This window comes from Oncorhynchus mykiss, chromosome 29, assembly GCF_057628025.1.
Source record: "Oncorhynchus mykiss isolate SJ-2025 chromosome 29, ASM5762802v1, whole genome shotgun sequence".
NCBI classification, from domain to species: Eukaryota; Metazoa; Chordata; class Actinopteri; order Salmoniformes; family Salmonidae; genus Oncorhynchus; species Oncorhynchus mykiss.
The window spans coordinates 9879443-9892263 of record NC_143050.1 but is presented as its reverse complement, the minus strand read 5'-3'; the positions used below and the strand labels follow the sequence as shown (position 1 = coordinate 9892263).

The 12821-nt window shown below is 43.1% G+C and overlaps 1 protein-coding gene across 1 annotated transcript; it reads right to left on the bottom strand.

Moving 5' to 3' along the window:
* Positions 1-206: 206 nt before the first annotated feature.
* LOC110510241 (olfactory receptor 2AT4-like) lies at positions 207-6774 on the bottom strand. Its single transcript, XM_090227377.1, has one exon. The coding sequence runs from the start codon at positions 4946-4948 to the stop codon at positions 3968-3970; it is 981 nt and encodes a 326-aa protein (XP_090083503.1). The 5' UTR covers positions 4949-6774; the 3' UTR covers positions 207-3967.
* Positions 6775-12821: the final 6047 nt, after the last annotated feature.

The following is a 12821-nucleotide window of genomic DNA, read 5'->3' as shown; positions in this document are numbered from 1 at the left end:
TAGTTCTGGAATGCTATTGTTGCATTAGGAGAGTTCTATAAAGATGTTATTGTCTTCTTCAGATAGTTCTGGAATGCTATTGTTGCGTTAGGAGAGTTCTATAAAGATGTTATTGTCTTCTTCAGAGTTCTGGAACGCTATTGTTGCATTAGGAGAGTTCTATAAAGATGATTGTTTATTTTAAATTTTTTTAAAGTAGATTTTAATAACAGTCACAACACCAACCGGCCTCCCTAAACTCAGCACCTCCCAGCTCCTTGGCACTGGAGCGGTGGTGCTAGGAGAAGGAACCCGACAGAGCCGCCTCTGAACGTCCGCGGGTAACCAGCAGGTTATCAGGCCGGATGGACAGGTCCACCAGCTGGTCAAACGTGAGGGTGGTGTCCCTGCAGGCCAACTCCCGATGGACATCCTTGCGCAAGCTGCAGCAATAGTGGTTGATCAGGGCCCTGTCGTTCCATCCCACTCTGGAGGCCAGGGTCCGAAAGTCCAGGGTGAACTCCTGGGCGCTCCTCGTCCCCTGCCTCAGGTGGAAGAGACATTCACCTGCAGCTCTACCCTCGGGCGGGTGGTCGAAGACTGCCCGGAAGTGACGGGTGAACTCCTCAATGTGGTCCAGCGCCGCATCTCCTTCTACCCACACGGCGTTAGCCCACTCCAGGGCTTCCTCCGAGAAGCACGAGACGAGGGCGGACACCCTCTCACGTCTCGAAGGAGCCGGGTGGACGGTCCCCAGATACAGGTCCAGCTGCAGCAGGAAACTCCCTGGGAAGGGCGAGACGAATACCACTGGGACCAGGTGCAGGGGAGGCGAGTAGTGGAGACCCCTGTTGTGCTGGTGGGGGCACTGGAGGGACTCCCTGTCTCTCCCAGCGGTCCATAGTCTGGACAACGCGGTCCATGACAACGCTGCGATGGTGAAGCATTGCCACGTGCTCCCAGACGCACTCCTCTACCCCCACAATGGGGGCACCCGCTCCTGCTGACTCCATTGATCGATGTGGAATTCTGTAACGGGGTGAGTAACTGGTTGCTGGGAAGTCAGGCACAGGAGAGCAGAGATGGGTGATAACAGGAGAAGTTTATTATACACCCTGGCCCAAAGACACGGGCGAGGCAGCACAAAGCACAACGACAGTATCATGAACCGGATTAAACAAAACAAACAAACCTAGGTTTGAAACAAACCTAGCACAAGCCAGCCTATAGCGTAACACCGTACACAAAGAACAACAAAGAACAATTCCACAGACATGGGGGAAACAGGGGGTAATATACATTTAGTCTGATGAGGGAATGTGAACCAGGTGTGCAGAAAAACAAAACAAAACAAATGGAAAATGAAAGGTGGAGCGGCGATGGCTAGAAGACCGGTGACTTTGACTGCCGAACGCCGCCTGAACAAGGAGAGGGACCGACTTCGGCGGAAGTCGTGACAAAAGCGACAGAATTCAGAACCTGGGCTGTTCTTACAGTGTTCTCCCTGTACACCAAGTCAGAACTGTAGATTAAATAAAGGGGGCACATAAGCAGACAATGAATGTTCTTACAATATTCAATGATTACATTTCTCTAAAACAGTTATAGGCTACATGTGCACCACCAAGTCAGAACACTAGACGAAATTAATAGGGGAAAATTGACAAAATTATTAGGGTGAGGCACATAGGCTACTGAAAGTTTAATACACAACATACACTTAGTATTACTTTCTTAGCTACAGTATACATACAGTTGAAGTCGGAAGTTTACATACACCCTAGCCAAATACATTTAAACTCAGTTTTTCACAATTCCTGACATGTAATCCTAGTAAAATGCTCTGTCTTAGGTCAGTTAGGATCACCACTATTTATTAAGAATGTGAAATGCCAGAATAATAGTCAAGAGAATGATTTATTTCAGCTTTTATTTCTTTCATCACATTCCTTAAACCTTAAACCTTAAAACCAGATTTGGCACCACACATCCACTCCACTGAATAGCAGGCTAGTTATTGCTTTGCAATGCTTGCATTTAGCCACTGATTCCTTCCAAACCATTCATTGATGAATTTGCGATTTCCAACTTGTTGTGTAATGTTTATGTCCTCTGGCCGATGAGCACAGATACGTTTTATCTGTAATTTCTCTTCATCATTTCTCTTTATATGACAAGGATTAAAAAGGATTTGCCAGTAGATTGTAGATTTGATTAACGATGATGACTGGTAGCTAAGATTTTGAAAGTATGATGTTGACATGATCAGTCCAGTGAAAGCTAGTGTAGATATGACGCGATTTGACGTAATTTTATCTGTGGCCAATTACCTTGAGCCTTCTTGGATCGGCACTTCTAATGTAACTCTAATTCAGTACCCAAGGGGCTTGAATTTTCAAGCTCTACCCTTTAGATTTGGCAGTGACACATTGTCCCCATGAGTGACAGTATACTGAGCCAATCACGGCGTAACTAGAGAACATTACCAACCGCTATGCTCAATATTTTTCGCTGGCCGCCCCACCACCACAGAAAGCACTGAGCTAGTGTCACGTTCTGACCTTTATTTCCTTTGTTTTGTATTTATTTAGTATGGTCAGGGCGTGAGTTGGGGTGGGCAGTCTGTTTGTTTTTCTATGATTTGGGGATTTGTATGTTTCGGCCTAGTATGGTTCTCAATCAGAGGCAGATGTCATTAGTTGTCTCTGATTGAGAATCATACTTAGGTAGCCTGGGTTGCACTGTTTGTTTGTGGGTGATTGTCTATGTTGATTGCTTGTGTCAGCACAGTTCTCATTAGCTTCATGGTTGTTATTTCGTTTATTGTTTTTGTATAGTGTGTTTCAGTGTTTTCTTTATTAAAATTCATGATGAACATCTACCACGCCGCATTTTGGTCCTCCGATCCTTCTCGCCTCTCCTCTTCAGATGAAGAGGAGGACGGCCGTGACAGCTAGGCTGAAACACCTGCATTTAGGAGCTGCCTTACTTAAGAAAGCAAAAAAGAGACCATGTTTTTATGGAGGGTTTATTAAGTCATTAATAAAACGTTTTATTTTACATTGTTTGCAAACTGATATGAGACACGTATTAATTCTAAAATAACATGCAAAACAGGCAGCCCCCTCCCTGAATGACAGGCCGCCACTACGTGGAGTGTGGTTACATGCCAAAGGAAACACATATTCTGTGACGGTTCTATACTCCTAAAATGAGCTTGTTTCTAACCCTGCAGTTTGAGCCCAGGCTTGTATTTCACAAAGCATGATGATGATAATAATAATAATAATACACTTTATTTCTTTACAACGTATTGCAGTCTGGCATTTAAAGATCAGAACTTAAACAGCTAAAAATGTAGTGAAAAAAATATTGAGAACATATTGATAAAAGAACAGGATCAACCAGGTAGCTTTATTAAACCTGTTTAAGCACTCAGAAAGTAAAACATTACAGAGATACAGTATGTGTTTGATTTTCTGCTTTATTACTAGAAGGTGTTGGGAATATTCAGTCGGTTATAGAGCCTACCATGCCCATTTCAAGGGATTACATTTGGTTGATGACATAGGATTAGGATGAGCAAATGTGTTGTTATTTCAGAATGTGTAGGAAAGCTGAAAAGGAAATGTAATTTATTGATTCTAATTTCTGTGATACCTCTGTGTTTAACAAGGGGGAGTGCGTGTGGATGGGCCTTCTTCATCAGATGGACAACCATGACACAATCATGACAATCAATGAAAATGTTGAGAATAAAATGGATGATAGATTAAAAATGTTGCTCGCTCATTATAAACTCAAATTTAAGCAATGACACGCCAAGTGCATGATATGTAATCTTCGAAAGGACCAAATAAGTCATGTATGAGTTATATGCATGTCCCCCCCCATTTCAACCCCTTGATAGACTTGGACAGCCCAATACATTTGATTTGATGGTAACTTCACGCAAGTAGCAACCTATGCAGCAACCTATGCGTAAAGATCAATCGTTAACTACTTGAACTTTAATTCTCCTGAACATGGTGAGCACTTTGCTCTTGATCTCTTTAGTTTTCAGAGAGTAGACTATGGGGTTGAGACAGGGCGGAATGCACGAGGCCAGCGACAGGCTCAGTACGCGCAGGTCAGGGTCTGGTTTGATGCGCGCTAATAACCCAACCATGAAAATAATCAGAACCGGAAAGAAGAATACTGCCACTAGAATGAGGTGCTCAGTGCAGGTGGCCAGCGCTTTCACACGACTCTCAACGCTTTTCATCCTGAACACAGCGATTAGAATACTCATGTATGACAGAATGATGAAGGACAGTGGGCCAAGGAGGATAACCAGGCTCAGAACTGAAGCCACAGCCCATTGCAGGGTGTTGTCGTTACATGCCAGCCGAAACACTGGTGCGTAATCACAGAAATAGCTGTAGACATTAACGGAATCGCAGTAGGACAGCCTGGTCATAATGGCTGTGCTGAATATCGGTATACCAAGACAGAAGCACCAGATGACACCAAGAATACACGACATACTCGTCATGGTGTTGATGGAGCCGTGCCTCAGAGGGAAACATATGGCGATCATACGGTCATAGGCGAGCACGGCGATGGAGAACGATTCCATACATATGAAGGAATAATACACATACATCTGTACCATACACAGATTAAACGGCACAAAATTGTTCTTAGCAAGAAACGCCTTTAGCATACCGGGAATAATGCAAGTATTCAGCACTAGATCAACCACCGCGAGGTTACCAACCGCGATATACTTGGGATTGTGGAGGCGAAGGTCCACAGATATTATATAGATCACACATGTGTTGAACACGACCGAGACCACGTAAACGAAAGTGAGGAAGATGAAATAGAGGTTGACAAAGGGCAGGGAGGTGAAGCCGATGATGTAGAACCCTGGAGGATGGATTAGAACGGAGGAGTCGTTCCATTGCAACCTGCGGAGGAATGTCATGGCTGAGCTGGTTCCGCACACCTGCGCTCCAGGCAAACACAAACGCTTGCTCCGTTGATGCGTAAAACCTAAAAGGAGAGAGGCAGAGAGAGAGAGAGAGATTTAACAATATGTGGATCATAAGGACCCTATGAAAAACAAAACAACCAGATACATCCTGCATTCTTATTTAAACTTTTTTTCATATTTAACCTTTATTTAACTAGGCAAGTCAGTTATGAACAAATTATTATTTACAATGACAGCCGAACAGTGGGTTAACTGCCTTGTTCAGGGCAGAACAACAGCTTTTTACCTTGTCAGCTCATGCATTTGATCAAGCAACCTGTTGGTTACTCGCACAATGCTCTAACCACTAGGCTACCAGCACCATCACTACACACACAAGTGAATAGGCCTATTATTCTCTATAGCCCAGGCCTTCCATATAGCCCAGGCTTATTTACTATGGAATAGTCCTGTTCCATATAGCCTATCCCTATGCATTGTGGAATATTCTTATTCTGCTCTAAAGCCTAGGCGTATGTAATGTGGAATAGTCCTATTCTACTGTAAAGCCTATGCCAATTTAATGTGGAATAGTCCTATTCTACTATAAAGCCTCTGCCTATTTAATGTGGAATATTCCTATTCTATTGCCCAGGCCTACTTACTGGGCACAGTGATATGATTCACAGCTGACTGGAGTTGATGGCCCAGGTAGGTCTGTTGGCTGTGTTCCACCACGACAGGTTCAGGTGGGAGAGTTGATGGTCCGGGTCTCTGTGCTAGCTGTGTTCCACCACAGGTTCAGGTAGTAGAGTTGATGGTCTGGGTCGTTCTGTTGGCTGTGTTCCACCACAGGTTCAGGTGGGAGAGTTGATGGTCCGGGTCTGTCTATTGGCTGTGTTCCACCACAGGTTCAGGTGGTGTGAGAGATTATCCCTCTATCTCTCTGACTCTCTGACTCTCTGTCCCTGAATCCTGCAGTAACACCAACAGCTGTATCTCTGCTGCTCTGTCCACTATACGTATATAAGCCCCCAACTGTCCCCAAGAGATGTCATTAAAATGGCTAATCAACTCTCCAAGTATTGGAAATTATTATCTTATGTGAGAGTTTACTTTAACTGATCCTTGGAGAATTCAACAGAATTGAGTTATTAGCTACATGTATGTCTTCAAAAACAACCAATGCAAGACAAACCCACTTAATTAAGCTAAATATCAAGGCCTAATTATCCGTTTTCGGGTCATTAAATAATGAGACTGAAGCCCAACATAGAGCATCTTGTGGTAAGGGATTTAACTAGTTGTTTTTCTGCTGTTGTCCTGTTGATTAGCTTGGTTGTCTTTCCCAATCATTGTAGGCCAAGTAGCCATAGAAAGGTTAAAACAAATATACAGATTATTATTTGCCCAAAATAAAATAATGGTAAATAATGTATTGTGTCATTTTGGAGCCTCTAAATATGAATAGAACATGTTTCTAAACACTTCTACATGAATATGGATGTTACCATGGTTACAGAGAAACATGTTTCAGTGAGAAAGTTACAAACGCACAAATATCATACCCCCCCACGACGTGCTAACCTCTCACCATTACAAATATAATACCCCCCACGACTTGCTAACCTCTCACCATTACAAATATTAAACCCCCCACGACGTGCTAACCTCTCACCATTACAAATATCATACCCCCCACGACGTGCTAACCTCTCACCATTACAAATATTAAACCCCCCACGACGTGCTAACCTCTCACCATTACAAATATCATACCCCCCACGACGTGCTAACCTCTCACCATTACAAATATCATACCCCCCACGACGTGCTAACCTCTCACCATTACAAATATCATACCCCCCACGACGTGCTAACCTCTCACCATTACAAATATCATACCCCCCACGACGTGCTAACCTCTCACCATTACAAATATCATACCCCCCACGACGTGCTAACCTCTCAACATTACAAATATCATACCCCCCACGACGTGCTAACCTCTCAACATTACAAATATCATACCCCCCACGACGTGCTAACCTCTCACCATTACAAATATTATACCCCCCACGACGTGCTAACCTCTCACCATTACAAATATCATACCCCCCACGACGTGCTAACCTCTCACCATTACAAATATCATACCCCCCACGACGTGCTAACCTCTCACCATTACAAATATCATACCCCCCACGACGTGCTAACCTCTCACCATTACAAATATCATACCCCCCACGACGTGCTAACCTCTCACCATTACAAATATTAAACCCCCCACGACGTGCTAACCTCTCACCATTACAAATATCATACCCCCCACGATGTGCTAACCTCTCACCATTACAAATATCATACCCCCCACGATGTGCTAACCTCTCACCATTACAAATATCATACCCCCCACGACGTGCTAACCTCTCACCATTACAAATATCATACCCCCCACGACGTGCTAACCTCTCACCATTACCATTAGCTTTTTTAGGGGTATGATATTTGTGCGTATGTCATTGTTCAAGATTCATTCAGAATTATAAACAATGCTAGTACCATCCACGTTCATGTACAGAAATATATTCTATGAGATTGACACACAGACACATGGTTTAATTGATTGCTGGCTGATTGTTTTGATTGATTGCTTCTGATATTTTTTTTGTAAATCAGAACAGATTATTGTTTGCGATTTGACGTCAGAAAGCAGAGCAGAGAAAAACTGTTGATAAGCTGAACTGAATAGTCTTAGAACTAATGTGCTTTGTAACTGGCTGTACTGCACCCTTATGTCATGGCTGTACCCTTATGTCATGGCTGTACTGTAACCTTTGTACAGTGTTCTCCATGCTGGCTTTACCTTGTCATCAACACCCTCCATTACATATCACCAGTCCCCTTTAGTAACGGTGGCTTGTACAGTGCTCTCCATGCTGGCTTTACCTTGTCATCAAGGCCAAGTTTAACCCTCCAAGGAGTGTCTTTTCTATTTTTCACTTCATCTTTATTCAAAACCTTGACACACCCCCTATATAAGTCCTTCCCATTCACCTCATCCAAACCCACCTCTTCCAACCCTCTCAAATCAAGAAATAATGCCTTTCTTTCTGACTCTAAAATATTGGGTGTAATCCCTAGTCTTGGAAATGGGACGTTTTCAACTTGTGACTGTTGAGCATAATCCATTCCCCTTCCTGAAGTTTCCCTGCAGTTGTTTTTATAATCCTTTCCTTTCTCACCCATCAAACCCCCCATGATGTGCTAACCTCTCACCATTACAAATATCATACCCCCCATGATGTGCTAACCTCTCACCATTACAAATGGTGATGATTTTGCTCTTCACCAGAATCTTGGAGAAATGTGGAACATCTTCAGTTGTATAATCCAGTCTTGCCCCATAATACACCCAGAGGTTCCTCCAGCAGCCAAAGCACTGACTCAATTGCAGCTATTGGACACTGTCATTATACTCCAGACCCTAAGAAGGCCTCTGTAAAACGGAGGTACTCCATCCCTAGAAATCTGGCTATTATCAACCAAAAATAAAGCCTTCTTTAAACCTAATACCCCTACCGGCTGTAATACAAGACCTGACACCCCTCTCCAAAGCATATTTTCCGGTCCGTAAAGCAATAAACTGGAACCGTAAAGCAGCAGCTTTATCTTTTAGATGTACAGTTGAAGTCGAACGTTTACGTACACTTAGGTTGGAGTCATTAAAACTCGTTTTTCAACCATTCCACAAATTTCTTGTAAACAAACTATAGTTTTGGCAAGTCGGTTAGGACATCTACTTTGTGGATGACAAAAGTAATTTCTTCAACAATTGTTTACAGACAGATTATTTCACTTATAATTCACTGTATCACAATTCCAGTGGGTCAGAAGTTTACATACACTAAATTGACTGTGCCTTTAAACAGCTTGGAAAACTCCCGAAAATGATGTCATGGCATTAGAAGCTTCTGACAGGCTAATCAACATAATTTGAGTCAATCGGACGTGTACCTGTGCATGTATTTCAAGGCCTACCTTCAAACATGGTGCTGCTTGACACCATGGGGAAATCAAAAGAAATCAGCCAAGACCTCAGAAAAATAATTGTAGACCTCCACAAGTCTGGTTCATCCTTGTGAGCAATTTCAAAATGCCTGAAGGTACCACGTTCATCTGTACAAACAATAGTACGAAAGTATAAACACTATGGGACCACGCAGCTGTCATACCGCTCAGGAAGGAGACGCATTCTGTCTCCTAGAGATGAACGTATTTTGGTGCGAAAAGTGCAAATCAATCCCAGAACAACAGCAAAGGACCTTGTGAAGATGCTGGAGGAAACAGGTACAAAAGTATCTATATCCACAGTAAAACGAGTCCTATATCGACAACTTGAAAGGCCGCTCAGCAAGGAAGAAGCCACTGCTCAAAAAACCGCCATAAAAAAGCCAGACTACGGTTTGAAATGCACATGGGGACAAAGATCGTACTTTTTGAAGAAATGTCCTCTGTTCTGATGAAACAAAAATAGAACTGTTTGGCCATAATGACCATCGTTATGTTTGGAGGAAAAAGGGGGACGCTTGCAAGCCGAAGAACACCATCCCAACCATGAAGCACAGGGTGGCAGCATCATGTTGTGGGGGTGCTTTGCTGCAGGAGGGACTGGTGCACTGCACAAAATAGATGGCATTGAGGTAGGAAAATTATGTTGATATATTGAAGCAACATCTCAAGACAGCTTGGTCGCAAATGGGTCTTCTAAATGGACAATGACCCTAAGCATACAAAGTCAAGGTATTGGAGTGGCCATCACAAAGCCCTGACCTCAATCCTATCGAAAATTTGTGGGCAGAATGAAAAAGTGTGTGCGAACAAGGAGGCCTAAAAACCTGACTCAGTTACACCAGCTCTGTCATGAGGAATGGGCCAAACAAAATCTCCCAACTTATTGTGGTAACTTGTGGAAAGCTACCTGAAACGTTTGACCCAAGTTAAACAATTTAAAGGCAATGCTACCAAATACTAATCGAGTGTATGTAAACTTCTTACCCACTGGGAATGTGATTAAAAACATTTAAGCTGAAATAAATTATTATTATTAGTATTATTATTATTATTCTGACACTTCACATTCTTAAAATCAAGTGGTTATCCTAACTAACCTAAGACAGGGCATTTTTACTAGGATTAAATGTCAGGAATTGTGAAAAACTGAGTTTAAATGTATTTGGCTAAGGTGTATGTAAACTTCCGACTTCAACTGTATGCCCCCAACTGTCCCCAAGAGATGTCATTAAAATGGCTAATCAACTCTCCAAGTATTGGAAATTATTATCTTATGTGAGAGTTTACTTTAACTGATCCTTGGAGAATTCAACAGAATTGAGTTATTAGCTACATGTATGTCTTCAAAAACAACCAATGCATGACAAACCCACTTAATTAAGCTAAATATCAATGCCTAATTATCCGTTTTTGGTCGTTAGATAGTGCGAGTGAAGCCCAACATAGTTAAATCCCTTACCACAAGATGCTCTAATTGTTGTTTTTCTGCTGTTCTCCTGTTGATTAGCTTGGTTGTCTTTCTAAATCATTGTAGGCCAAGTAGCCATAGAAAGGTTAAACAAATCTTATCAAACTAGATTTCTAAGTGTTTAAACCAATAGCACCCACACATTGTCAGAGACAAGCTCAGTTTATGAGACTGACAGTGCCCTCCCTAATTATTGGCACAGTGAAGCATTTTTCATTATTTTGGCTCTATGCTCCAAAAATTAAGATTTGAAATCAAACATTGACTATGAGATTGAAGTACAGACTGTCATCTTTAATTTCATCCACATTGGGTGAACCATTTAGAAATTACAGCACTGATATGAGGACATGACATGCTGAAGGGCCGTGTCCTATGATATGATGACATGTTACAGTGTCTCTACCTAGGTTACGTTTTAGTCTGTGTGTGTGTGTTTTGTCTGTGTGTGTGTGTGTGTGTGTGTGTAACTGTTTGAAGCACACACACACACACAACCCCTTACTCCTGGGCATTGAGCTCACTTCATGACGCACTCATTTACTTTAATGAGCAGTAATTATTAAAGGGAAACACAGAACACACACAAACACACACACCACAGAAACAGTAGCACCCTGATGATGTAACCCTTAGGAAGGCCTGTGGTTACCTCCCCTCTGTCCAACAGTAAGGACTCGTAGGAAGGCCAGTAGTTAACCTCCCCTCTGTCCAACAGTAAGGACTCTTAGGAAGGCCAGTAGTTAACCTCTCCTCTGTCCAACAGTAAGGACTCTTAGGAAGGCCAGTAGTTAACCTCTCCTCTGTCCAACAGTAAGGACTCTTAGGAAGGCCAGTAGTTAACCTCCCCCCTGTCCAGCAGTAGGGACACTGCTTGTGTAACCCTTAGGAAGGCCAGTGGTTACCTCCCCTCTGTCCAACAGTAAGGACTCTTAGGAAGGCCAGTAGTTAACCTCCCCTCAGTCCAGCAGTAAGGACTCTTAGGAAGGCCAGTAGTTAACCTCCCCCTGTCCAACAGTAAGGACTCTTAGGAAGGCCAGTAGTTAACCTCCCCTCTGTCCGATAGTAAAGACTCTTAGGAAGGCCAGTAGTTAACCTCTCCTCTGTCGAACAGTAAGGACTCTTAGGAAGGCCAGTAGTTAACCTCTCCTCTGTCCAACAGTAAGGACTCTTAGGAAGGCCAGTAGTTAACCTCTCCTCTGTCCAACAGTAAGGACTCTTAGGAAGGCCAGTAGTTAACCTCCCCTCTGTCCAGCAGTAAGGACACTGCTTGTGTAACCCTTAGGAAGGGCAGTGGTTACCTCCCCAACAGTAAGGAGCAATGAGACCTCACAGGTAGTCCATTCTGGTCTTTTGAATCATAATGAATACGAAGAGGAACCTGATCCTAGATCAGCAATGCTTTGTGGATATTGCCTCTGGACAGTCTCCCAGCCAGTTGTTGGATACTCATGATGCAGTTGACAGGCAGTTGCTGCAAAAATAAAACATGAACATTCAAAGCTGTTGGTTTACAGTAGATATGCATCTAAAGGTTATGTTTAAAAGTTAGTATTCTGGCAAGATGGTTTATTCAATCTGATAAAACAAAATGTACCATAAAGATAATAATCAAATAAATGTGACCTTACAATGAAGCTTACAACTTACTTACAAGGCCTTACCCAACAATGCAGTTTTAAGAATATACTTTAAAAAAGTAAGAGATAAGAACAACAAATAATTAAAGAACAGCAGTAAATAACAAAAGCGGGGATATATACAGGAGGTACCGGTACAGAGCCAATGTGGAGGCTATATACAGGGGGTACCAGTACAGAGCCAATGTGGAGGCTATATACAGGTGGTACCAGTACAGAGTCAATGTGGAGGCTATATACAGGGGGTACCGGTACAGAGTCAGTGTGGAGGCTATATACAGGGGGTACCGTTACAGAGCCAATGTGGAGGCTATATACAGGAGGTACCGGTACAGAGCCAATGTGGAGGCTATATACAGGTGGTACCGGTACAGAGCCAATGTGGAGGCTATATACAGGGGGTACCGGTACAGAGTCAGTGTGGAGGCTATATACAGGGGGTACCGGTACAGAGCCAATGTGGAGGCTATATACAGGGGGTACCAGTACAGAGCCAATGTGGAGGCTATATACAGGGGGTACCGGTACAGAGCCAATGTGGAGGCTATATACAGGGGGTACCAGTACAAAGCCAATGTGGAGGCTATATACAGGAGGTACCGTTACAGAGCCAATGTGGAGGCTATATACAGGAGGTACCGGTACAGAGCCAATGTGGAGGCTATATACAGGGGGTACCAGTACAGAGCCAATGTGGAGGCTA

What these genes read in the sequence shown, in the direction of transcription:
- LOC110510241 (XM_090227377.1), bottom strand. Translation starts at nt 4,948, where the DNA reads ATGACATTCCTCCGCAGGTTGCAATGGAACGACTCCTCCGTTCTAATC.